Source organism: Xiphophorus hellerii, chromosome 9 (assembly GCF_003331165.1).
Source record: "Xiphophorus hellerii strain 12219 chromosome 9, Xiphophorus_hellerii-4.1, whole genome shotgun sequence".
NCBI lineage: Eukaryota > Metazoa > Chordata > Actinopteri > Cyprinodontiformes > Poeciliidae > Xiphophorus > Xiphophorus hellerii.
In genome coordinates, this window is record NC_045680.1 from 19,224,778 (window position 1) to 19,252,188 (window position 27,411).

At 43.3% G+C, this 27,411-nt stretch overlaps 1 protein-coding gene across 2 annotated transcripts; it reads left to right on the top strand.

Annotated features, from left to right (window-relative positions):
• Positions 1–27,411, top strand: midn (midnolin). Of its 2 annotated transcripts, none has more exons than XM_032571745.1 (8): positions 1–356; positions 2,038–2,617; positions 4,068–4,155; positions 4,287–4,349; positions 14,377–14,940; positions 15,692–15,815; positions 15,930–16,244; positions 23,739–27,411. In XM_032571745.1, exons 2-8 carry the CDS (start codon positions 2,397–2,399, stop codon positions 23,999–24,001), a joined length of 1,638 nt encoding a protein of 545 aa, XP_032427636.1. In that variant the 5' UTR covers positions 1–356; positions 2,038–2,396; the 3' UTR covers positions 24,002–27,411. The 2 variants fall into 2 exon arrangements, with proteins under 2 accessions (XP_032427636.1, XP_032427635.1); XM_032571744.1 differs by having other exon boundaries at positions 2,389–2,617.

Sequence of the window (27,411 nt, forward strand, 5' to 3'; positions counted from 1 at the left end):
CCACCCATATCCGAACGGAGCCGGTTTAAAGAGGAGTCTCACCTTCCCGGCTACGCTGTTATCACCGAGAAACACACCGGCGTACCAAGAACAGCCGGACGCATTGGGACATATCCGCTGCTATTGGTCAACACTTCCCGGACTGCTATTAAAGTGCGTGAAGAGGCGCGCTGTGACACACACAGGAGCCAGCGAAATACGGAGACCTAAGAGATACAAAACTGTTGTGGATGATATTCAAATTGTTTTGGATTTATCTAAGAGTTTGGTTTTGCCTTACATACCAAAGCTGGGGGAACAGACTGGAACTCAGCTCAATTCCCAGCGAAGCTTTACAGTTTTCGCCACAATAATTGGTAAGTACGCAATTATAGCATTTTTTAGAAAGTTTGCCTGTGGTTGAGAAGTTTTAGAAAAGCTTGACTCGGGCTTTGTTCTATATAGGAAGGGTCAACTTTCCTCGTGTAAATTCTAACAACGCAACTAATTTATTTCGTCGCAAATAACACTTTGAACTTGAGATGTGTCATCATGCGCATAGAAGGATAATTGTCTCCTTGTATCGTGATACTTAAAAGTGAAAACTAAATATGCTACACTACACATCAGTTATATATATATATATATATATATATATATATATATATATATATATATATATATATATATATATATATATGGTAAGTTTACTGATAATATTAGTTTACTAAAGAATGAATGGCACGACTGCAGGTTTTTATTGTGGAAGCCTATTCCACTAGGGGGCGACTGAGTATCTTCTTTAATGTCAGTTTGCCCAGAGATCTTCTTTTTACTCTGAAGGCGGGTCGACGTCTCTTAAGTAAATATACCTCCAAGTGTTCTCTGACACATTTCCCTTCTTCTTTTTTTTTTCCAAATTAAGAGTAGAGGATCACAAAAGGTGATTGGAGCAGTGCATGATGTAACATCTTGCACGAACATGCTCAATTGGCTGCCGTATTCCGGTTTCTTTTCGCTGGAACACGTGGGAGAAATACAGGACCCATTATGAGTTACGTGGTATCCTTGTTCCCTGCGGGAATAGCTGATTGTTTACAATGTGGACATTTGCATAATATTCTCGGCCGTTTTAGTGATGCCGCACGACTGCATGCTTCTGGGCTCATGGGGGAAGTTCTATAAATATTACAGTATATCTGATAAGACTTACTGAAAACAGGTCGTTACGGTTTGCAACAGGCTTTTAAAGTAGATAGCGCTACCTGAAAGAAAAAAAAAACAACCCAAAAACCTGCCAGAACCTTTATCTTTAATACTGATACTTTTACAGTATGGTGCTTCAGAATAGTAGTCTGCACTCTGATGAGTAGTTATTTTTGAGGAGAAGTGCAATTTTGAGCGTGTCGCACAGTTCCCCCTCACACGCAGTCTGTTTAGAAATTAATGCTGAGAAATTTGAAAATAATAGAAAGTGTAAGTACCAGTTAGTTAAGCCGGTAATCATTGATATAAACATATTATTCCAATCCTCCTCTGCCTTGGTAGATTTAAAGGAACACGGACAAGCAGCTTTGAGCTTCTGCGGTGTGGGCACATACTTTGTTCTGTGCTGTAATTTATTATGAATGGCCTAAACGCGTCTGCCCTCCACGTGGGTGTGGATCTCACATTTTAATTGGCCGACATCAGCAGCGTCCTGAAAGAGCTCTGCCGCGATTGGCTCGGTCGCTCCGGGGGTTGTGGGCGGATTTTCGTCGATGGTGGAAGTGGGATACTTTGTGACAATGTTCATTGTCGGTACATCCACTGGGGCTGCTGTAGGTTTGAGAGCGCTGCGGAGAGCCTCTCGCTTCTAAGCCGAACAGGGCTTGCAGCTCCGCTCCTCTGAAGGTTGCAGCAACCTCAGTTAACATTCAGAAGGAGTTTATTACTAGTAATTTTTTTTTCTAATCAAACCTCGCATTTTTCAAGGTTATTACATACGATCGCCTACATTTTTTGTTTTGTTTTGCTGACAATATCATTCCGTTTCTGTTTGGCTTTTGCCCAATGTAGCATTTCGGAAGACTTGCTTGCAACTTGGAAAGGAAAGAAAAAAACCGCTGCAAGGAGATTTAAATAAGGAGATCAAGCAAAAAAGAGAAAAGCCACTCTGCAGTGTTAGTTGATTTCCTGCGGGGACGTTCTCATGAAATCGACCGGACTTGGTTTTATTCTGACGCCCGGAGGACGCACGGAAGGGTTAATAGACAGAAAGCTCTGAATGCTGCCTTCCAAGAGACGATAGTCGAAGCGACGGATTCCGCTTCCTCCTCCTAAACCCTTTCTTCATCCCGACTCTTGCTCGTCTTGTCTTCCCTCCCTCCTCCCTTCCCGTCCCTTCCCCCCCGCCGTCTCCGAGCACAGGTTATCGAATGGACCAGCATCCTAGCGCCCGGAGCTGCACCAGTCGCGGGACTTCGTCCTGCGAGGCCGTCCCGGCTGAACCCTCCATGAATCTGTACATCCACTCCACCACCGGCACACGCTTCGAGCTCTCCCTGCCCCAGGAGGAGACCGTGGAGGGACTGAAGAGAAGGCTCTCGCAAAGACTCAAAGTACCCAAAGAGAGACTCGCTCTGCTGCACAAAGAAACGTGAGTAAATCGTCCAAGGTGGACGGTGGTGTTTTAACAGAATGCATTGTGTAGGATAACGATCTCGCGATTTCTATGTGGTATTTTCCTTTAAGAAACCTCTCTTTACGCGCACTGACATCACCAGCCCTAACAGTATTCTGCAGTTTTAAGATGGGCACATTTGTTGCATTAACCCTTTCATGCTCAGGTGATTTTTTTTCCCCCGGTCCACACAGAAAGAATAGCAGGAGTAACCTTGCCTGCGGTGGTCTTCTTGTACATGAAAAGCATTCACATTAAACTGCTGAGTGAGTTTTAGCACACCGTTGCTAAAACTGCGTGAGGACTGTTGGGAGATGAAATCTGCAGACTTGAATTGATTCAAATGCAGAAAGCATGGCTCTATAGCTCTGCTGTATGAATCAAAACATGCATTCATAAGAGGAGTTTCACGTATGTGGCAGCGGACATTGATAAGATGCTTAACAACACTCACATTTGGGATAATAATGTAGTGGGATCGACTGGCTAGAGTATTGTTGAATACTCAGGAACTGCAGCCATAGCAGTATTAAAGCAGGCCTGCAAGGGAGAAGGAATAGTTAACCCTTTTGTTATTTAAGACTAAAGCTCTCAAACGCTCTGCAACTTAAACAAGCGAAAGGCAGCGCAGGTGGCGTTATTTCAAAACTGGAAAGGGAGGTTGCTTTACATGCAAACAGTTGGCATTGTTTTTCGATCTGTTTCCTCTCCTACCTATTGTAATCACCCTATAAATCACATCATCCTTTAAAACCTGAACACCCCATTCTTAATCTCCTCTTGCGCCTCGGAAGTGTAGGCCTACTGCCAGCCTTTGTTCAGCTGCACAGGGTAACATTTGGGTTATGCATGTGCAGCAGGCTGTCCTAAGTATCCTTTGCTTGGGGAAGAAGAAGAGCAACACATGAATGTTCGTGGTGTGTCGCGATCTACAGGGAAGCAATATTTTGGAGCAGGTATGGCTGCTCCTGTTCTGCAACAAACATCAAAGTGCAGAATGAAGAGAACCCATTTTGGGATGTGTGGTTGTCTAAAATCTAAAATTGTAAAATTGTTTAAGCCACCAATCATAGAACTGCGTTGTGGAGCCATTTGTTTCTTGTCACAGCTTTTGCAGTTTGTTCTGCCTGTTCGCACAGCCAGAAGAAAGTACTTACCTCCACTTAGGCAAGTGGCAGCAGTGCCAAATATCCACTGCGAGCACTTGTCAAGCTGCACTATAGTCGAAATTGAAAAATGACAGCCCAATCAATACATCTCTTTCATGAAGCTTTTCACCCACGGCTCTTTTCCAAACTAGTTTTGAAGTCTGCCTAACACCCCCGAAGTCCCCCAAGCACTCCTTGCTGAGGGGTGTTTGGGTGTCTATAGAGAGAGAAGATACTGTCAGCACAGTCTAATTATCTCGATCTGTGTAACCCTGCAGGCGACTAAGTTCAGGCAAACTCCAGGATCTAGGCATCTCTGATGGGAGCAAGTTAACACTTGTACCAACAGTCGAAGCAGGATTAATGGTAAGCCTCGTCCTAATGTTATTTTGGTTTAGCTTGGAATAAAATTAGAGAAAGCACATTCAGTTTATTTAAAAGCTGCAAAAATGCATCTGCTTACATAAATCATAAATGTCTTTTTTATTTCTGTGCAGTCTCAGGCATCAAGACCAGAGCAGTCAGTAATGCAAGCCTTGGAGAGTCTAACAGAAACTCAGGTAAGGAAGTTGTTTGCTTTAAATTATAAGAACGTTGCAAATGAACAGATTTTTATATTTATTGTTCTCTCTGCTTATGAGCTTTCTCAGCATCTGGATATTTTGTGACCCTTTGCTTCTTTTTGTTGTTTTTTTTAAGAGTTTTAACTGTAGTTAGCTGTGTTCAGAAATTACTTAATTTGATACAAGCTGTGCAACGCTGCACAATGATGTTTCAATTGTTTAATCTTGGCCCCCTAAACAAGCCAAGCTAGGCGTCCTGTGTGAGCTGTTGGGATATAATAAGCAGCAACACCCTTCTGTATCCTAGTAACGTCTGCGATAGCGTGTGTGTGTGCGCGTGTGCGTTGGGGTGTGCATGCACGCTGCTGCGAGAGGCTATCAGAGAGTAAACTACACACAAAAAGACTTATTTGTGAGCGCATAAGAAGCCTGATGCTCACTTTCATGTTTCTATTTCTACAATCTCTCTCTCCACTTCTTCTGTATTTCACGGACTTAACAGACACACAGATGCACACGCGCACATACACGCACGCATACTGGCTAGTTTCCAGGAAGTGTGCTGAGGCTGCATGGCAATTGAGTATACTGTAGTCTCACTCACTCATAAACAGAGTGCTGGATCATCAGATGGCAGCCTTCTCATTCTGTATTAGCATAGGGTTCCTGGAAGCCGCGCATGCATATATGTCCTAAGATGGGCCCACACCCTGCACTTACAGTGAAACAGCTCTTTAGGCCTTATTAAATACAGTATGTATTTGAGTCAGTGTGATATGACTCACTGAAATGATCAATAGTGAGAGTAAAGCAGAAAAAAAAAAGCTTTGCATCGGCCACAGAAAGAAACTTGGCGAGAAAAGAGGTGATAAGGCCGAACACACTTAAACAACATTGTGACGTATGAAGCTGTGTGCAGCTGACTGACTGACTCACATCCACTTCCTATTGGCGCTGTTGGGCAACGGTGAGACGTACGTAACTGCATCAGTGTGATGTCAAACCGATGGTGAAACTGAGCACTCGGGTGTGCAAGGTTTTGTCCAGTGAACGACACCGACCTGCGCTCAGTCAGAATTTTTATCGGAGGATGCGGACTGCTCAGAGTTAGCAAGCTGTGGTTCACTATGGCCTCCCTGATAATTTTATGATGGAAATCCTGGCCTCGTCGTCTGTGTGTGAACTCAGCATGCGCCTCGTAGCGCTGACAGCAGATGACTGCATGTGTGTAGGTGTGTGGACATGTCGCTCTGTGTGTGGTTTTTTTTTGTTTTAGCACTAGTGTGCTGGAAGTAAGCCTTGCCCGTCAATAAAAAAGAAGAAGAAAAAAACCCACACACACATATATATATATATATATATATATATATATATATATATATATATATATATGGTTTTTTTTACCAGATGTAGATGATAATTCAACTGCCAACCCAGAACAGCAGCTTCCTCACTTTGCCTCTCGTCTGAGTCGTAACCCTATTTCGCTAAGATTCGTTATGAGTCAGATACACTTTTTCTTAAGAACTGCTTACCGTTTACATTACTTCCAGATTCATATGCTGATTGTAGTCCTGCATAAGAGGACTGTGACATTAAAGAGCAGCGTGTGAATCATATTAAAATGAGTGGGAAAGTTCACGAAAAGGCCTAACACTGCTTTTGTGTGTTCATATCCTGAGAAATTGATTGAATTTATAATTCATGCAGCAAAATGGAATGCTCTAGATGGTGGGGAGATTAGTGATACGGGGTAAGATTAGAAAATAGGAGCACAAAAGCTCTCCTTCATTTCCTTTCTTCCTTCTAACTCGGGGGGGGGGGGGGGGGGGCTATCAAAAATCAATCAATGCACTTAGCTTTTTAAAAGTGTCTGACACGGTAACTGATATCCCTAAACACCTAAAAATAGCCTCCGGGTGATTCAGGGTGGTTTTTGGTAGTCGCAGATGAAGTGGACATAAACCCGCAGACCCCCTTTATTTAAGCACTTATCTTTCTAAATGTCTCTCTGGTTAAGTGAGGTCCCGTTTCAAGTTTGAGTGTTTTTCCAGGAAGTGTGTGTTCATGGAATATGGACTGGGTGGATCACCTCATGTGTTCTCCTTTATCTGGATTAGATGTCCCCGGCTAGCGGCTATATCACTAGGAAAGCAGCTTGCTAGAACATGCTGATTTGTCTGAGGAATGTGTGTGTGTGTGTGTGTGTCACGTTATAGGGAAAATGTTTTATGGAAGTCGAGATCTGGTAATTATCGAAATTATGTTTTTCTCCCCAGTGTCCCCCATTTTCTCCTTCTCCCTCTCTTGTTCCTGCTTAACAGCTCTCTCAAGGCCCTATAATTTAAATGTGCTGCGGTTTGCAAGTTTGGCTGTAGCTGCCTCTGTTTGGCCATGATGGCTGGCTTCTTTAGCTGCCTTAATTCCTCGTCTGGCATCAACTAGGGCCTTTTTTTCATGACATCTAAGCTGTATTAAGCCACTGACTCCTGACAGCCCATCAGAATGCGCTCGCCTGCACTACTTTCTTCTCCTTCTGTCTGCTAAGGAGACATTGTGTGTACAGCTTATATTTACACTCACAGATCTGAATTGAAAGGATGTACTTAGTAGGATTTACGATCTTTGTAATAAAAAACCTGAACCATATAATAAAGCGAACGTATACTTGTATAGCAGCCAGTCAAGTAACATGAAGGGAACTCAAGCAGTGACATAATTTCATCTTTTATTGATTATTGCAGTTGACAGAAACAAAAAAAAATTGTGTTACTTTCGAAACACAGAGACTATTTGCTCATTGATGCACGTTGATGCTTGAATAAAAGCCAACCAGGCGGGCAGCCATCACCCTCACCATCCCCCTCCAAATGCACTTCCCCCATTTAGTCATCTCTTTGTTCCTGTCTTAAAGCATCAGCACCAAACTGCCCAGCTCACAAACCATCAATGCTTGAGTCACTCTTTAAGATGAGCTGTAACCCCACGGTCCTTGCTTATACTTCATGCATGCATTGGCTGCTGTCGCCGAGTCAAGCGAGAGTGGTGGATCCTGATTTCAGAATCAATGCCCTGCCCAACTGGAGTGATGCTCAGCTGGCTGCAAATTGACAAAATTTTGCGCACAGATTGCTGAAGGAGGAAGCTGTGTGCTGTCATTCCATATGTCCCAGTAGAATACACTGTTACATATCTGCTCTACTTTTCCTCTCTCGCTCCCACCGACAGGCACCTCTCGTCCTTATGCTCCCCCCGCCTTCTCCCCACGAACCCACAGTCCCCTCTCATCTTTGTCTCACTCAAGTAACCACGGATGGAGCTCAGCTTTGCCATTGTCCCTGCAATCAGACAGATGCAAACTAAAAAGACCTAACAATCTGTCTGCAGTTACCTCTGAGTCACCCTTACCTAATTTCCTGCGCTCTGCATCCCTCAGGGAGTGCCAAAGTCGACATGACAGGTGGAGGGGAGATGAAAGGGAAGAGGTCTGGACGAGTCATTCAGTAATACGTCCAGCTGTGTTTGTGTATGGTATACCCTGGAATATTGGGGGTAGTTGATGGGATGACTACACATGCCGTTGGGCAATAAAGGCCGTAACATACAGAAAGATTTGTGTACCTGTGACTGTTTATGTCTCAGTTCGAGGCTGTGTGTAAAACAGCTCAATGCACATGGTCGATATGTTTCTCTTTCCAGTCTTGCTACCTGTGCACCACCTTATCTACATGCTAGTTAATCAACCCTATTGGCTCTACTGGAAATCATTGGAGAGTAATTGCATTGAGGATTTCTGAGTGCAAAGAATTGAAAAATTACCAACTGAGTCCAATGGCCAGTGTGACAAGATCCCCGTGTCCTTTTGCCATCATTGAAGTAGAAAAAAAAGAAGCATTTTTTATTGCTTGTAGCTTAAGAGAAAGAGTCTTTGGTCTCTACAATGATAATTTGCTTTCTTTGTTCTATCAATGAAAGCTACAGAAATTAATTTGTTACTGGATGTCTAAATCAAATTGTATACGGAAGAAAAGACAATGCTGATCTGAAGGCCCATTCAGTCCCTTCTCATGTAAATCCTGGCCTTGAAAATTGCATTAATAAGCTGATCACACAGTATTTTTGCACCTGTGTAATCCCTTTTGTATTGCTTAAACACACAGTCGAAGGAAGATGTTGGAATGAGCTTAGGGAATCAAGGTGTGTTGTGGGGCAATCAAGAGAGAGGTGGATTTTGCTGTGGATTTCATTGTCCTATTGTACACATGCATCTGGTCGCATTGGGCTTATGTGGGCGTACGCATGTGCCAACATTCATTTTTAATGTCTTTATCTTTGTGTGTTCCCTCGTTGAGCGGCCAGGGGAGTCTTATTTGCCTATGTTCGAGTCGTGACTGTCATTGTTTTCCATTCCTCTGTGACACTGTGCTTTTGTGATTGGAGTAGCAGGCATCGTGACTAGTGTGGCTACTGTGTGGGAGGATGGAGGCCAGGAATATCAGGTCTTATAGCCACCACCCATATTTAAAGCTCCCAGTCTGAAACAGACAGGCATAGGTCAAAGTGACTGAGGTTTTTACGAAGAGATTTTGAAAGAGGAAGTTTTGGAAAGACTTAAGCATTCTTCACGGATGCACCACAGCTGTTTCTGCACTGCTTTGTTGACTTCCTGTATCCCTATTCCCTCACTGTCTTTCCCTTAACTTTTTCTCTTGTACCTTTAACTTCATTTGCAGCATATGTTGTTGTTAACTGTATCCACATCCTCACAACAGCAATTGTGGTCATTTTGTTTTGTCAGTTCTAGGGTTGTGGTTAGTTTAAATCAAGTATATGGTGCACTATTTGCATGAACTTGATTGTTTGCCAGTCTAGGTTCTCTTTTAACTCAGGTGAATAAATTCTCTGGAAGTGAGCTGGACATTACTTATTGCTCACATTGTCTGTTTCTTATCAGACCGTATTACAGACAGCTATCTTTCTAATATACCCATTCAGGAGCCTTCTACCCCCTCCTGGCTACCTTTAGGATTTAGGGCATGGTGCAACTCATTGATTTTTTTTCTTGTCTCTTTCAAGAGCCTGTTATTGCATCTTTAGCTTGTGTGTCTGCTCAGAGACTATCAATAGTGTCCTGGTGCGATCAAACCATCTAGGTCGATGGGCAGGTTAGTAAGCAGCTTTTTGAAGCTTACCTTTCACCTTGCCGTTCGACAGGTGAGCAGCTGGATTGGAACCGAAATGTGGCTGGAGAAACCGGCTTCCTTCTCTTGTGACTTCCCTCCCTCCAACCCCCTCCTGTCCCGCCTTCCAATCCTCTATCCTCTTTTCGCTGACACAAAGCTGCTCAGTTGTTCATGAATGTCAGCTCAGAGCTGCCAGCACGCTCCATCCCCCACCACCTCCCTCCCAGCCTCTTTTAGACTCTCAGCCTCTCTCTTCCTCCCTCAGTCCTTATCTCTCTGCCTTACTTCGCTTAGTGTGCAAAGGAAGAACGACTGCAAATGAGTTCCTTGAACCACAGGGACCCCAATAAATAAAACTGTCAGGCAGAGATGTCGAAAGGGGAAAAAAAAGGGGGTGGGAGCCAGAGGCACACTCTCGCTGAATATTTCATCACCCTCTACCATTCTGACACCCTACCCCCATTGCCCGCATCCTCCATCCCCCCTTCACCATCCTGGTACTGTCTGTCCCTCATACCACCTTTTCCCCTCCTCTCCCTCTCCTCCATCTTGTCTCCACTACTCATCCCTCCAAACTGCCCCTTATCATATTCTTCCCATTCGGTGCATGGCAACCAACGCCTCCTGCTAAACAAAATACTTCGTCCTGGCCGGCAGTGATGAAACTGAGGGATTGATGGGACTGGCTTGGTAGCCAGCTCCTTATTTTTTTTTGCATGCCACTTTTGTCATTGCAGCCTTTTTAGCACGATGATGGATTCCTTTGTCTCAGAGGGGCCCTCCACCTTCCTTGTCCTTTAGTGGTTAAAATCTGTCTATCTTTTCGAATTTATACTTACATTTTCTACCTACAATTGGTCTTTGTGGCACTTCCTGTCTCCAGTTCTTACCTGTAAACATGTATGTCATGTTATAGCTGTGTATTCAAACCTCTATATATAAATTTATTTTTGGTTGTAGCCATGTCATTTTATAATTTGTGGAGGTAAACAGTTATAAACAGCTAAAATGACTTCTGAAAACTTCACAGTACTTTATTTCCATTTATCTTGGTTCTGGTGACCATTCTTACCAGCTGAATTTTATCAAATATAACAGATTAGCAACCCTGATTAAATCAGAACAATTCTAATTCTTCTAATTCTAATCCAATTCTTCCTGCTAGTAAATATTATTTATTGAACACTTACAGAACACTGTGTGGAGTGTGGAGATTTATTTGAACTTGTCAGTTGCCAAACTAGTACAGAACATGCCCCTGGTGGATATTAATTCATATTTGGTATATAGGAAAAGTCCAACAGTAGATGTCTTCACTTTATACCTAGAGAAATAGGGGTCTACCAAAACTTCAAAGTTACATAATGGCTAAGAGACCGACAGTCATTGTGCCTTTCCTATAAAATGGCAAAAGTTGAACCTAGAAGAAAAGTGGCGGATGGTTAGAGGCTGAAAAACCAGCAAAAACAAAACTCTCTTTTGTTTGCCTGTAATGTCTAGAAAGCCTATCTAGTGTTGGTCCTGACGTCAGCGGTGGCCAGCTACATTAGCTGTCTTGGCTGGGCTCTAGAGAGCAGACAGGCATGTTTGGACTGGAGCTGAGCTGCTAGCCGAGACCACTGGGAATCATTTACTAGCCAACTCTCCAGCGCCAGAGAGCCCCACTCCCTCCCATCTACCATCTTTCTCTCATAGACATATAGACATACTCTCCAACACATTTCCTCCTCTTGTTTCTCTCTTAGTCTCTGTCCGTCTGGAAAAGGCTTGTTGTTACACGATCGCTTGCCAATCTAGCCTCTGGCAGGCAGGCTGCAACATCTTCCGCCTCCTCCCATCCCTTAAGAGATAAGAACTATTTCAGGTGTTCCACTCCACAGCTCAGAGCAACACAGACCATTTGCCCTTCTCTTATATTTTCTTTTCTGGGGGTCTAAGAATTGTTGGGGAAACGGCATGTTTTCAGGAGAGGAATTTCACACCTGAAGGTTTCAATGTGGCTCTTTGTGTTTATCTTCTGGGGGAATGTGGAAGATGACCGCAGAGATATGAGCTGCCAATCAGATAGTCATCGAGATGTTCCCTGTCATTTTCCCTTCTAATGAGACGTGGATGTTTATGTGGGTTTGTGGCCTTTTAGTTGCTTGCCTGAAGCCGAGGTTGTGGTTGGTGGCATTTGTATCTGCAGAGACCCCAAATGAGTCACATTCAGTGTTACACACATTTAGCTCACATGCATGTGAGATCTAACACGGGCTGTGCAAGCAACTTCTAATTTGACTTCATGACTCGATGGCTGAGACTTGTGAGTGTCAAAAATCGAATGGAGGAGGGAAAAGAAGGAGAAGAAGGAAAAAACTAACGAGGTGCGAGGAAGAAAGCTTGCCTCGCTTGGAGGCTAATTTGAAGCCTGCCATGTGGTATTGTGAGCTCAGTGGGAGTACATGATTTTCATCTTGGTGGTTTTGAATAATCCACACTAGTTATTATAAGGGTAATCAAGCCTCCTCTTTGTTTCTCCTGCTGTCACTCACTGTCATGTCTTTTTTGTCACTTTCTTTTTTGCCTTTGCTTGCACACCCTCACACAGAAAAAACAAAGTTGTAAAGCAAATACCCTGCTTAGTCTTGGCACCTTTAAATGTTCCTAAACAATGATTTTGGATTGAAATATTTTCCAGACCTGGGAGAGTTTAGAAATTTGTGTTTCTAAGACTCTATTGTATTTTAGAAATATTGCATTTATACAGTACATCCATGCTTTATAAGTCTGTCATAAACTCATAACAAAGTTTTGTATTGGTGTACATAGGTAATTGGATGAAAATCATTCCAATCTCTAAAAATATGAGCCTGGAAAATCATAGGCTATTGTCATGATAAATACGTAGGAGTCCTAATTTCACATGATCCTTTCGGGAAAGAGATTGCCAAATGCACTCTCTTTTGTCTGATGCTCACACACCCAGATACAGGTGTAGGTAAAGTTCATTACACTCACGACCTTCTACTTTAGCACTGAGTTTTGCACATGTTTTTTGTAGTAACAGTTGTTAGTTTTTCTGATTTCTCAATTAAATGTCTCAGGTGGAGTTTAGAATCAATATGAATACTGTATAGAATGAGAGGTGTGATCAGGAGCAGAGAGAAATACTCACTCATTAGCAATAGCACCAACCCCCCACATGCTTTTCTCTGTGCTTGTTTTGTGGTCTCCCTTGGGGTCTTTGACGTAGTGTTGGCTGACTGTTGACTCTCTCCTGACAGCTGTCAGTCACTGCCTTAGTCAGGCCTTGTCTTTTTTCTTTCTCCTTCCCCCCACGACCTTTGGATTCCGCCTCCCCCTTTGAGTCGCATACATACACACGCCTCCTTTCTATCAGGCAACCTTTGGTGTATAGAGAGAGTTTCATGCAATACCCTGCCCCACCCTGCCCTCCTCCTCACTTCACACCACACCTTACGCCTGCTGAGTTTGTTGCCTTACCATGCTGCGGTAATCATTGCGGGTGTGGACTGTATCAACAATCCATCAGCAGCTGAATTTGCATTCAGAAAAGACAGGAAACCTTAGTTATGTTTGTACTGGGACCTCCTGAATAATAATTTTTTTTGCTACTTTGGTATTTGAACTTCAGCCATCATATCATCTCAACTCGCTCAGATCTTTTAGTTGTCTATCCTCTCGTTTTCCATCTGCTTTTCCCCCTCACCATGTCAATAGCGATGTCTAAAGGTCACCCTGGCAATACAGGAGTCGCGGTCGATAGAGAAATAAATAAGCACAAGAAAATGGAGAGTTCTTTTTGAGGACAGGCTGGTGATTTTGGGGTTAACCGTTGCCAAGATCTTAGAAGTAACGTTGAAAAATGTACATAGTACAAAGGCCAAGCAAGAACAAATGGCCCTTCATCCTCTCCATCTCCTGCCAAAATCCATTCTCTTTTCTGCCCTTATTTAGATTGTTGTTTCTGACTCCTTTCCCCCTTGGGTCTAAAAGCACACAGGCAGCAAGGACTGTTGAAATATTTTTGGATAAATGTGTCACTTTGTATTTGCTAGTAAAGGGTGGTTTCTGTTTGCTTTAGTTTGGGAACAGCTTTAGATGTCATCACTGTTGAATCTTCAAGACCAAGAACCTTTCTGACCCCTTATGACTCCGCGTTGAAAAGACGCAGACTTTAAAAGCCACATTCAGCACAGAATGTTTGGTATTTAGCGTGAAGCTTCCAAGCCAAGTCCTAACAAATCAGCCGTTGCGTGCATCTATCCGGGCCATGGGTGGGTCAGTGAAGACCTCGACACTTGGCCCTTGTTGATCGTTGCCAGAATTCCAAAAATGGGCAGCACTTCCAGATCCGCTGCAGATCCACAGACAATTGACTATTCTGTGCTTGAGAGGCAGGCGGGGTGTATTTCCTGAACGTGGGACAGATTTTTCAGGCAACAAGCCAGACAGAAGGGTGGCCTTTGTCTCTGAGCTGAATGACACTGCTGACTAAGAGTGGACCCAGAGGCAGTTGGAGGAGAGCAAAGAGTGGACTCTGTGTGTGTTTGTGTGTTTTCCAATAGGTCTCCTTATTCAGAAGTAAATAGTCCACTGTTACAGAACTGTGAATGATTGGATGGTGGTCTAAATGTGGTATGCCTGTGTCTCTACGAGAAGAGGGGCTCAAAGCGCTTTTGTGTTTAACTCAAATGCTATCTATAACAAAAAAAATATTCATTTACCATGAAGGAATTTAATTCAGTTTGCTTCACTTGAGAAAAACATACTGAGAGGGCTCATAAAATGCAAACATTACTCAAGTAATTTCTGTTTTTATGTTTATGTGTATACAGGTCAGTGACTTCCTGTCCGGCCGCTCCCCGCTCACCCTGGCACTGCGTGTAGGGGACCACATGATGTTCGTTCAGCTTCAGTTGGCAGCACAGCAATCTGGGGGTCCCCAGCTCCAGCACCGGCACCTTATCAGCCGGGGAAACACAGAGGCCGCCACAGGACAGCCCACAGTGCACCCCACAGTGCAGCCATCCCGAGTTCCCCACATTCACCCGCTCTCCCCCCACCACCACCCCCAGCAACCACACAATCACCCCAGTCCCCATCCTGTCCCTTCCTCCTCCTCTTCCTCAGGCTCACCTACCTTCCCATTGCCAAACACGCACCACCAGCCGCTCCCTCCTATGTACCACCAGTCGCCCTCCTCCCCTCACTGTAGCCCCCCTACTCCGCCACCCCACTCCCCTCGCCCATCTCACATCCCTGGGGGACTTTTCCGCTCTCCGTCTCATCAACACCATCATCATCATCATCACCATCACCACTACCACCAGCCCTCCTCCAGTCAACCCAGCCATGACATTGGCCAGGTCAGCCCTGTAGCCCCGGTTGTGTGCCCTGAGGTAAGACCCCAAGAAATGCATGTTCTTCCGTTTTATATTTAAGTATTTTTTTGTGAAGAGATCTATGGCTTATCTTACATCTACACTAAATTCATCCATATTTTGTCATAATTAAATAGTAAGACAAACTTTATCATGCACACAAATATTCAATTCTCCGATGTAGCAACCAGACTAATGGAGAGGAATCTTTGGCTTAGTCAAACTGCTGTAGGGCTAAAGATAGAGTGACTTAGCAAACCGCTTTCTTGCCGTCAGTCATCAGTCATAAACTTTTATGATCATTTATTTAACTTAGAAAATCTTTAACAGCGAAATGTGCTGTTCATACTCTCTTGACCTGCATGCGATCTGCTGTGAAAAGTGAAAGTAAACAAATATCAGTGAACTCAATATTTAACAAAGAGAAGAAGATATGATTATTCCTCATTATGCTACAACATGCATTCTCTTAAATAGAACTACACGCAAAGAGGTTTTTGTCAGCAGTTCAGTTTCACTTGCATTAAATAATTGCAATAAAGCTAAGGTGGCGTCTAAAAAATGGCAAGATGTATTAAGCCAAAGTTTGAAGTAACCTGGTACTGTATGGAATAGTAAACTACTGTAAGCTTTCATGATGTAAATATAGGGATTTTTAAAAAGGTTTTCACAGCTCCCATATATGAACATTTGCTTGTGTAATAAACTGGAAAGTGTATTTCACAAACACTCACACTTAATTTTTGTCTCTATTGTGTTTTTGCTTCAGGCTAACTGCAGCACCAACAGCCCTGGCAGTGGCTCTAGTCCTTCAGCACGCTCACGAAAACCTGGAGCCATTATTGAGAGCTTTGTCAACCACGCTCCCGGAGTCTTCTCAGGGACCTTTTCAGGTAAACAGACATTGAGCTCCACACTGAAAATCTTGCTTGCTGCACAAAATGAAGTCAAACAAGTTATAGTGCATCATTTTGTAAAACTTTTCTCTATCTTTCTTCCTCTCTCAGGCACTTTGCACCCTAACTGCCAAGACAGCAATGGGCGTCCAAGACGTGATATCGGTACCATCCTGCAGATCCTCAACGACCTCCTGAGTGCCACTCGGCACTACCAGGGCATGCCCCCCTCCCTCACCCAGCTCCGTTACCAGACTCAGTGTGGGTCGCCCACCTCCCCATCCCCCTCACCACCTCCTTCACCCCCAGTTGCTGGGATGACGGGCCTCTCTGCCAAAGCTACCTCTGTGCCTGCTGGCAGCCCTCCTCCAACTCTTCATCCACTGGTGCAGTGCCAGAGCCAGATCCGCATGTGCAAACCCCCTGGTGAGTGAGCCCTCTCCATACACCTTTTCATCTAAGCATGTCAAAAACACAAACAGAAGCACACCCCTCACCCCTACTTACTCTGAGTCTTTGTTAGTCCCTTAACGCCCTAATGGCCTCACGAAGCAGATGTTCTTGCATTTGGCACCGCTTTGGGGGAGTATGTCTGTGTGCACATTTGTGTTAAATGACAATACAGCCACTCATTTTTGCAAAGCTCTGTTCTTGTTTCGCAATCAAATGAAAAATCCATTGTCATCTCTGTCTTTCTGTTTCTGTTCTCATAACTCTTCATGGGTATCTCAGTTTGTTTGGGATGATTTTACATCACTGTGCTTCATGTGCTTATTTTTATCTTTTAAAATACTGACAGTAGTTGAACTGAAAATTCTGACTGAAGAACAAGAACACTCAAGCATATATGTCTCTTGGGTTTACAAAAAGAGGAAGTGAATAAAGGAGATGGGGGTCTCCTTAGTAATGCAATACAAGCTTCTCCAGGCATGTTCAGTCTGGCTCCACTTGTCAGTCAGTAGAGTTGGCTTTGTTTTTGTGCATCAAGGAGATAGGTTTACCTTTTCAAGCCTGGGCTGGGCTATGTTTAGATTAGATTAGGCTTTGGGTTACTTAGCCTGTGTCCTAAAGAAGAGCTGCAGCTGGGACATGCATGGGCCGGACAAACCTTGACAGGTTCTCTTTTTAAGAGGGCTGGGCCAGGACAGGTGTTGGAGTGCACATGATACGATTCTGGTGCAGAGCTTAGATGCTTTCAAACCCTTTTTTCTGAGCAGCCACTCAGGATGTTGAGTGTCTGACAGATGTCCAGAACTGATAACATTCAGGCAGTGTTGTGAGGTTAGACTGACTGTGTGGAGAAAAACTGCATTGTCTTCTAATGCCTCCTTATCTTCTGCTGAGGAAATTCAACCACTCTATAGTGAAACACTAGTGAATCTTGTGGACAATGACCACATATTGTGGAATTGACCTCTTTGGGTGGGCCCTAAAAGAAAGTGCTTAGTGTTTAATATTTTTTGTTGACTGAAAAAGAAACACATACATATTCATTGTTGTCTTCTGGCTTTGTCCCATGTTGTGTGTTCCCTGCTTGAAAGCGGTACAAGAACATTCAAAGTTATTGTAAATCAGTGGGATTAACCACTATTCCACTGCCATACTCTGAGTACCTTCAGAAGTGTTCACTGAACAGTTGTAATAACACAGGCTTATTTTCCTATTTTAGAAAAGACCATTCCTTCACTTCCCCACTTGTCCATACTCACCCCGCCCTTTCTTCCCCTCCCCCTTTCCCTATTCTTGCCATGTCACTTCATCTGCACTCAACCACCCACGCCACTGCCCCCTCTCCCTATTAGCTGACAAAAACAGCCCCGACTGTAGAATCCATCTCTCTGTCCGTCTCCTATTCGCCCCGTCTCTTTCCACGTCTGTGTTGTGCATCAATACATTGTCTGTGTTCATTTGGCCTTTAAAAATAGACTTATTCCAAAAATCTGCCCTGAGAAGCATTTTCTTTGTGAGCTCTACAGCAGTGAGAGAAGGAGGAGAGACTGGAGAACAAGGGTTGTTGAATCCACAACTCCGAGCTACTTATCCTATGAGTGTTTATATTCTGCCATCAACCATATCAAATGTTAAGTTTTAACCAGAGGCTAAGGGTGAAATAGGAGCCAGACTTGACTTGCTGAGTATTACAAACCTTAGTGACACAATGGCAGACTCCATGTGCCTCTTTGTTTTCTATTCTACATAGCAGGCTACAAGCAAACCAATGACTGAGCTCTGTAGGACAATCTTATCACTCGACAATTGATGGAGGACTTACTGGACTTAACACTCCAGCTTAACTCCGCTTCAGAGGAACCTTCATTCATTCAGCTCCAGTTAAAGAAAAAGTGCACTTCTCATCTGCCCGAGTATGTGCACATAGCCGAACTCAGGTTGAGGCAGCCTCTCGAAAATGTCACCTAGCTCGGCTGTCTCTTGAGTCTTTACCCTTTCTGCTGCAAGTTCATGAGTAGAAAAAAAATCTCAACACATTCACATGCAGTTAGTCCCAGGGCTTATACAAGCAGCCAGCTTTTCCGCTCTCGCTGTGTAAAACTGCTGAGTTGTGAGGATTTGTCAACATGGGAGTCATGTTGAGTTTGAACAGGAGGGCATTAGCATGGTCTAGCAGACTGATTGTTAAGCTAAATTCCTTTGCTATGTAGCGTGGACTGACCCCACCATCCGCCCTGCAGCCTTCAGTGTCGATCACCCCCTGCCCAGGCTATCCTATTGTGTGAGGGGTGTATATAGAGCACCATGCTGGACCATTGTGGGTCAGAGAAGGGGAGGCCCATGGGATTATATGGTACCTTTTAGCCCTACAGCTGCTTTCGTTCAAACTGAGCACACAAAGACTGGGCAAAACTGAAGCAAAGTTGGCTCTAAAAGGTTCTCCAACAGCTCCCTTCCCCCTCATGTGTGTCTTCCACATCCTTTAACTTGCCCTTGTCTCCTTTTGATTTGTCAGTTCATGTTAACTTCGTGCAGGCTAAGACAGGGCAAGGCAGGGGAAAAGGAAGGGTGACTGTGAATGAGGCAGAGACAGAGAAAGATTCTTTGCCCTTAACCTTATCGAGTCTTGTACTTAAAACCATGACCCACATGGTACTCATTCTGCCAGCAAACTTGACTCCTCTCTCATCGCCAGCCAATATTCACTGGGATGCACATGCGCCACTAAAACTCACCAAATGCCCCCAGCGACTCTACACAGCCACAGAGGTATCCAGGAAAGCTAGCCAAGCACATCAGTTGCCCTTTCATAGTCGGGAAGGAGAGGAGAAGAAGGAGGGAATGCAAATGAAGTCTAAAAGTCATTGAAGAGCTTGTGTCCCTGCAGGGCCGTCAGTGCCCTTTCACTGGCTGTCAAGATGCTCATATTACCTCTGCTTTGATTGGTTGCTTCAGTATGTATCTCTGTAGGTTGAGTATTTTTTTGTTTTTTACTGAGTGGAACTGGGTATACTAACTATAGCTTTTAATTCCATATAGGATTATCAAACCGTTGAGGCACATTTTTGAACTCTGCTTTTTGTAAAGCTGTCACTCTCTGGTAGAGATTTTGGCTGATTTCAACCTCTTTTTAGGAACTATGGTAAAGGAAACTCAAAGAACTTTGCTCAAAATACCTTTTTGCTTCCTGTCACTGGCAGTCAAAGTAGGAGCAAAGTTTCACTATGCATGTACAAAAGCAGGTGATGTAAAGTAGGGATTTCCTAATATATTAAAGCAAATGTTGACTAATAACCAATAAATCATCTGTTACTATCACTATCAGCATGTCTAGTTAGCATTACAAAAACAGTAGTCCCAGTGTTTTTTGTTTTTTTTTTGTTTGTTTTTTGCTTTTTGGCTAGAGAAAGTCCATCTCAACCTGGTAGCACTTATACTTGGTATGTTCACAGGTAAAGAAAAAAAACAATTAAAAAAAATATTTTTTTAGCTGGCCCTCTGACCAATTAAGGCTGACTAATCTGAAAACCTGACAAGCAATTGTTGTGGTCAACAATTGTTTTGTTTTTGTTTTTTTGTTTATTTGTTTTTATCCATCTCTGTTTTTTTTTCCCCCTTACAATAATAGTCTAAGATACATTTAAATGTATGTCTTACTGGTCATTATTATACCAGTTTAATTCGAAAATGAATTGTTTATTTTATTTGCACCTACAATGGAGAGAGTGCGGTCAGTAATACTAGATTGAAACCAAAGCAGATATTGCTGCAGTGTGATTCTCCCTTCCTCTCCTTTCCTGGCCTCGTTTTTTCCCCCTCCATTGTCTTCCCCTCCCTCCCTCACTCCTTCCTCTGGTTTCCTGGATGCTCAGCAAACACAATGTTCTCTGTGCAAGATCACAAGACTTATCAAGACAAACAAACAAACAACAGCAATAAGACAACTGCAAATGAAGGCCAATCTTTACACAATCAATAGAAGGAGAAGCTCCTTTAATCTCCCTCTGTGTCCTGGATGCTGCAGCCCTCCTCCTTTTTTTATTCTTCCTTTCTCTCTTCATCCTTTGCCTGCTTACTCCTCCGTCCACCCACTCTACCCACCCACTGGACCATCTATCGCCCCCCCCGCCCCCTTCTTCAGTCCTAGCTGTGTTGCTGGGCTGGGCTCAAAGGCAAGGGAAACTGACTGATGCATTGATTATTCATAGATCACCTCTTTGCTCTTTGACTGTTTTTCTAATTTTTTTCTACAACGTCTGGCATATTTACGAAACGTGCTTCAAAGGGACGGGCTAGGATCATTTTGGAGAGGGAGAATGGACCGCTCAGGGGATTTTGGTGTGGCTGGTGTTATGATAAAAGAGGGAAAGAGACTGGCATTTCCTTCCTCTGTGCCCTTGAGCTGTACTCTGTTTGATACCGGTGGTGCATTTCTAAAAAAAGGAACCATTGTTGCTTCCTTGTTTGTCTTTCCTGTGTCACACAAGGTTGTGTTTGGGTAAGGGTTTCCTAAATCTCTCCTTTCCATTTATACCCTATGTCAGCTCTCTGTGGGTGCAATTGTGCTTGCGTCAAACCCCAGCCCATCCAGTCAGACTGAGCCAATCTGCGTGTGTATGTGTGTGTGCCTGTGCTACGTGGATTGTCTGTTCTTTTTGTATTCAGCCCTAATAATAGCCCTACTGTCATAAACATAGTCTGGAGATCCCTGCGGCCAGTTGTGTCCGGCCCAGCCGCCCAGGGCTCCGGTAGTGACGCTCATGAATGGCCAAACTCACACACGCACACACACACCAGTTTGGTGGTGCTCCAAGCACATTCCCAGAACTCTTGCCAAGCCAAAGGCCAAGACCTCCTGCCGCCCCACCAAACTGCCCTCTGTGTATGTGTGTGTGTGTTTCCTTCTGCAATGCTGAGATGAGAGCAGATGTACCCCCTCCTTTAGAAACCAAGATCAAGACTAGCGGACTATCTTGTCAAGGTAAAGGGAAGCAAATTGGTGCAGAGAAACAGATTTAAGTCCATAGGCAAACAGTGGCTTTCTGCTGTTTCATTATGTGCGGCCAGCTTCTCTTCAGACTAGTCTGTGCACATAATAAGGAGGCAAAGGGAGAACCAGTGAGGAGAACAAAGCCTCGCAGCAACGTTTGTGGCTATCACATGGTGCAGAAGGAACAATGGATGTATTGCCGTCCATCCCCCCCTCACCCAGTCCTCACCTCTGGCTTCGTTCCCGAGGGGTGACACATTGTCCTCAGACAAAGTGCAGCATCTGGATGCACATGTATGCTGGTGTCAGGGCTGACCATATTGAAGTAAAAAAAAAAAAAAAAAGGTACGACTAATGCAATGTAAAGACGTTAACCTTTTTTGACTCGTTGCCTCCTTTTCTAGTTTTCCAAAAGCCTCTCACCACTTTACTTAAGTGTACACTGCTATAGCATAATAAATAGTCCCGGAAGGGGAAAATGCTTTGCACTGCTCAACCTGATAAGCAAATCAGAGAAAAGAGGTAAATGAAGCCCACACCGAGTCCGGAATTCATTCCGATAGAGAGGGGGAAAGCAGAGGAGGCCATAATCGATTCTGCAAACTGACACCTACGGCTGATCCTTTACCCTCCACCTTTTTCCTCCATCGTTTATTCCATCCCCCTGGGCTCAGTGGGAGGAATTCCTTAACCCACGCCGCTGTCCCTCCTCGCTGCGTCCCTCCACCTCTTTCTCTTCTCCGCACAGCCCTACCTAGCTGTCTCTGGGGAGACATGGGCCAAGATACTGGAGAGGGAGGGGCGAGCCAAGGGGTAAAAAGGGCGCAATGTTTGGAGGAAGAGGGGGGCACTCAACGAGCTGCGATTTGGAAGCTAGAGCTATAATAAAGAAATAGAAGAAAAAAGAACTATTTTAGTCTCTCTCTCTCGCTTCTCGCTCTCTCATCGCTTACAATTTCCATTCGCTTGCATTTTCTATTGAAAGCCAATAGCGTTGTCCGGGGCTGGAGATGGATGACTGCACTAGAGCTAAGGTTTAATCAATAGGTCTTTTTAATTTGCCATCGATCCACGTTAAAAGCTACTGCGCCTGTTGGTGCTGTGTCCATGGGTGTGTGTGTGTGTGTGTGTGTGTGTGTGGACCTTTTGAGAAAGTGCTTGTGTGCATCCATAGCCATGCATGACTGTACACATCGTGTGTGTGTGCGTGTGGGTTTGTGGGGGGTGTGTGTGTTTGTGTAATGCGGATTCCAGTGTGTCCTTGTGTGTGTTCTCGTGCACGGCAGAGATGGCCGCTGTGCTTCGGTTTATTGACATCCTAGCCCAATATTTAATTATTTAATTCCAAGACAGATACTAATGGAGCTAGCTAATAGATTGCGGTTGCCTTCCCTTCCTTCTAAGCCCTCCGAATATACGCATAAATGGAATTAGGCTCGACTTGGCCGGTGTTGGGATAGCATTCGCAGTGCAATGTAAGACCTCTCCCTGGAGACTGGAGTCTCCTATAGGCACATCAACAGCTAGAAATGCACTTAGGAGAACACACACCCACTGAAGCATGTCATACTTAATTGTGTTTGCAAATATCATAGGGAGCCACGAGCCTGTGCTGGCTCTTTCATGTGTTTTTACCTTTATCGGCCCTGCTTATGGCTCTCAAGGAGATTCTGTTCTGGAAAAAAAAAAAAAAAAGGTTTCCCCACTCAGAGGGAGGAAGCTGATGGGAAGTTAACCAAAAGGTTTAACAGTCAGCCCCATGGAGTGTCTGCTTTTAAGTTTGAGGCACACAGGGAAGGAGCGAAACATGTTAACGAAATATTATCAAAAAACAAAAAAAAATAGGATTGGCTTTTTTAGATATTTGAAAATAGGAAATTGGTTTCGTGCAAGAATTTTGTGCAACTTTTAAGATATATTTTATAATGTGTGTATAACCCATCAGGCTGGGCAATATGGACTTTATTTCGATATTTTGTGGGACTATTGTGATAACGATAAAGAGTATTATAAAAAACTATGTGTAACTCATTTTTTAGGTAACTAAAAACTAGGTTCTTGGAACAGCATTCAAACACGAATATTGTTCTTGAAAAACGTTCTCATTTGAAATAGGTGCCCTCATGACACCACTTATTTTAAAAAAAGTGTGACTTATATCACTAAACTGCACATAGTGACTGAATTTAATAATATTGCCAAAATTACTGATATTTATTGATGCTCTTGTGGACCAAAGTGGAGAAAATAGCAAACATAACATTTCCAGTCATGCTGTCAGTTTTGGATCAAAATTCTTATCACACAGAATTTTCCGCCAGAAACGACAAACAGCATGATAAATGAGCACCACTACCTTCCACTTATAATGCATTTATTGAGCGGTTTAAAAAAACTACATGATCTTGTTTCTTTATTTCACCAGTTACTCAATACAAGTCTCAAACAGAAGTACTAACGTGCCCCTTTGTTTTGCGCAGGTGACCGCATACGTCAGACTGAGAACCGAGCGACTCGCTGCAAGGTGGAACGTCTGCAGCTGCTGATGCAGCAGAAGCGTCTGCGCCGGAAGGCCAGGCGGGACCAGCGAGGGCCCTACCAGTGGCTGCCGAACCGCAAGGCTGGGCGTAGCAACAGCAACAGCAGCATGTCCAGCGAGGGCTCCCTGGATCTGGACTTTGACGACTCGGTCTGGAAGCCCGACGTCAAGGCCGACTTAAAGTCCGAGTTCGTGATGGCCTGAACCTTTTCCACCCCCATTCTTCGTGAAGATTCGTAGAATTTGTGAAGCGTTTCTTGGGATTAATGTGGAATTATATTATGAAGGCTGTGTCTTGGCAGGAGGTGAGGGGAGAGAAAAAGTTGTCCTTGTGACTGTTATCTGCCACATGGGAGAAACAACCCCTTCCCCGTCCCCCCCCTGCAGACGCTAATCCCATTCTGTCCTTCACAGCTGACCTTGTGAAAAGCAGCAACAATAGCAAAGGAACTTCAGTGTGATGCTTGGACTTTACAGGCAAAACAACTGGACTTTACAGTGTACAAGACTTTTATTTTTGAGGTGTGATATCACAGATCATATCTCCACTTGAGCAAAGCAGAATTTAGTGAGTGGTGGTGGTATTTTCAGAATTTTTTTTTTTTTTTTTTTCCCTACATTTTTTTAAAGTGCACTCTGGGCAGAAATGAAGAGATCCACACTGGACTTATGAACAGAACAGGAGCACCAGAGACTGTGGAAATATTCCGATGGGCATTCTTATTGTTCTCAAAACCAATCAATCGGAGTCCAGTTTTGTTTTTTCTCTGTTACGGAGTGGTTAAACTTTTTTTCTTTTTCTTTTTTCCACTTTTAAGCATATTATATTTTATAAACAAAAAAAAACAAACAATATGTAGCATTGTTCACAAAGCATTCAGGTTTTCATATAACAGTTCAAAGTACTTGTTTATTTGCACATGATGTTGATTTATAACAGCTGGTCAATATGTGCAAGGGGGAGGAGGTGGTGGTGGGGCCTGAAATATAATAATAATAATAATAATAATAATAATAATAATAATAATTAAAAAAACAGAAAATGACTATTGAAGTATTGATGTTGACCTCAGTGACAAAGGGTATCGATAGGAACGATTAATAAATGAACAAAATGAATTAATATTACAAAGTGCTTTAGAGGATTTTAAAATCTTTAAAGAAAAAATATATGATAGAAAACTCTATTTTTGTTTCTCTTCCTATCTGCTGTTTTCTAAAAACAGCAGCCCTCTGCGGCTTTTAGTCAAGTTGTTGACTGTCAGCAAATATGTGCATCCATTCAACCATTTGTTTGCCCATTTGTGGAATTATCTCGTCTCGCCACAGCAAACCATACAGAGCGATCCCCATCATCCAGCCCCAGGTTGACGTCTTGCAGACCTGAATTGACTTATCCGAGGGAGTTTGTGTACATAACTGTGACGATTTACAAATGTTTATGAGGGTGTGTGTGTATGTTTGGCTTTTATTCTTCTTATTTTTTTTTTTTTAGAATATTCCATTGTTTTGTTGTCACCTCCTGAGTAAACCCTACGATCTCCTCACGCCGTGTCGATCAGCCGCAGCGGAGGCGTGGGTTGACCGAAGCGGCTCGCTCAAAGTTTGAGGCCCTTTATCACTAGTTTTATCAAAAGAGGGAGGAGCAGCGGCGTCATTTTTTTCTGGCATCATTATCTAGTGCCTGGACCAGTACACCCATTGTCATATCAGGTTAGGCCTTTCACAGTTTTGCTGCTACACATGGGAGCTTAAAACGACACAAAAGAGAAAAAAAAGAAAATCAAAGCTACAGGAGGAAAAAGGTGACATTTCTTTGCATGCAAAGGTGTGAAATTACAAAGATCCTTTTTTATATATATTGATGGAAGAGAAAATACAAAGTGGTGCTTTGGTAATGAAGGTTAACAACATGCATGAATTTGTGAAAAGAAAAAAAAGAAACAATGCTGCTTTTGTTGGTTAGGTTTTTGTAACCTAACGTTTTAATGTTTGTTTATAGAAAAAAAAAACGTGTCCTGCTAAAGAGTGACAATGCAAAACCAAAACAGATGAAGATGAACTCGTGTTGTGGCTCGGCCTCGAACATTCCTGTTATGTTACGATGAAGATGATGATGAGCAAAAGAGCAAATGACTCTCTTCCTCTCTCTCTCTCTCTCTCAACGCCCCAAGCACTGTTTTTTTTTTCTTTTTCTTTTCGTTACCCAGACAGCCGACAAAAACTGTTTAGCCAAGCCTCCTCCTCCTCCTCCTGGCCCGAACGCCAACAGAGGCTCGCGTGGACATACGTCCGCGGGGAACCAGCAGACCGGTGGATTTAAAAGAACTGTCCGTCAAAATCCACCCGAGAGAAGCATCGTTTATCAGCCTGTCTGACTGACCGCCCTACACCACTATTGCACTCCGAGAGATTGCAGTGAGAGATTACCTTTTTTTGGGTAAACCTCATAGTTTTTGTTTGTTTTTGTTTAATTTTTATTTTTTTAAGTGGCCTTACCTTTCACTAAAAAAAAAGAAGAAAAAAAAAGACATTTGGGGACAATGGGAATGGGAATGTTTTTTCTTTTCTTTCTTGTTTGTTTTTTTTTTTTTAAACTTTCTGTGCATATCGTCGTTGGACTTTTCATCAAGGCACCATTTTGTTGTCACTGAGGACACTGGGCATTTGTTGTTTAGTGCTTTTAGCTGGTGGAGTCTCTATTATGTCAAGGCTTCTGTGCCTTAAAAATTGCCCTTGCAGTGTCAGTGTCGATTGAAGCTCGTTTTCATTGGTTAATATGTGACTGTAGTATTCGCAGCCATGACGGTCATAGATTTTAGGGGTGAATCTTGTTTGAGCGAAGCCAGTACTATTCAGTGGTGGGTGTTATTCCTCAAACAAGGTCTTTGTCCCGTTTCTTTATTGTGTTGCCATGTTTGTTGCTCTGTTATTTGAACCTCATGTCCCTCCGAGCAGTACTTAGATGGAAAGAAGCAGTCCTGACTCAGAATGAGAAAGGTCCTGTAAGGACTCCAGACTACATGCACTTCCTGTTTCCGTGGATATGACAATTATTAAAGGACAAATGAACCCCGAGCCCCTCCCAAATTTTATTTATTCTGATTTTTTTTTTTTTTCTTTTTTACGTATATGTATGAAATATACTCTGTGTGTGCCTCACTTCTGTGTGAAACTCAAAAAGAAGAAACAAAACAAACAAAAAAAAAAGATGACAAAAAGCATTACAGAGAGGATAAATAAGAGACAGTACGTTGGTGGAAATCCTGATCATTTAAGTTGCCTGTTCTTTCTTGTAGCCAACTATTGAAAATAACAGGTTTCAAGAATACAATTTACAATGTTCTAGCTCTAGACCGGTGTAGCACATGTGTGACTGTATTAATTTATGAAACCAAAATGGTAACTGTGAATTATGTATTTCTTTGTGCATTTTTAAGAAAAACAAACAAAACAAAAAATCGGTGGGGGAGAAGGTTGTCGGGGCACGGGCCGCAGCTCACGCTCGTGTCGGAAAGCAAGCTTTTCTTTTTGTTTCTTTTGGTGGATTATGACGGAAACCGAGACTTGTTTCCGAAAAGTTAAAAAAAACAAAAAAAAAACGCAAAAAAAGA

Excerpts from the sequence above, each read along its gene's own strand:
- midn (XM_032571745.1), top strand. The coding sequence starts at position 2,397 with ATGGACCAGCATCCTAGCGCCCGGAGCTGCACCAGTCGCGGGACTTCG. Across the intron at positions 4,156-4,286 it reads CAGTCGAAGCAGGATTAATG|TCTCAGGCATCAAGACCAGA; the intron begins GTAAGCCTCGTC and ends ATTTCTGTGCAG. Across the intron at positions 14,941-15,691 it reads CCCCGGTTGTGTGCCCTGAG|GCTAACTGCAGCACCAACAG; the intron begins GTAAGACCCCAA and ends TTTTTGCTTCAG.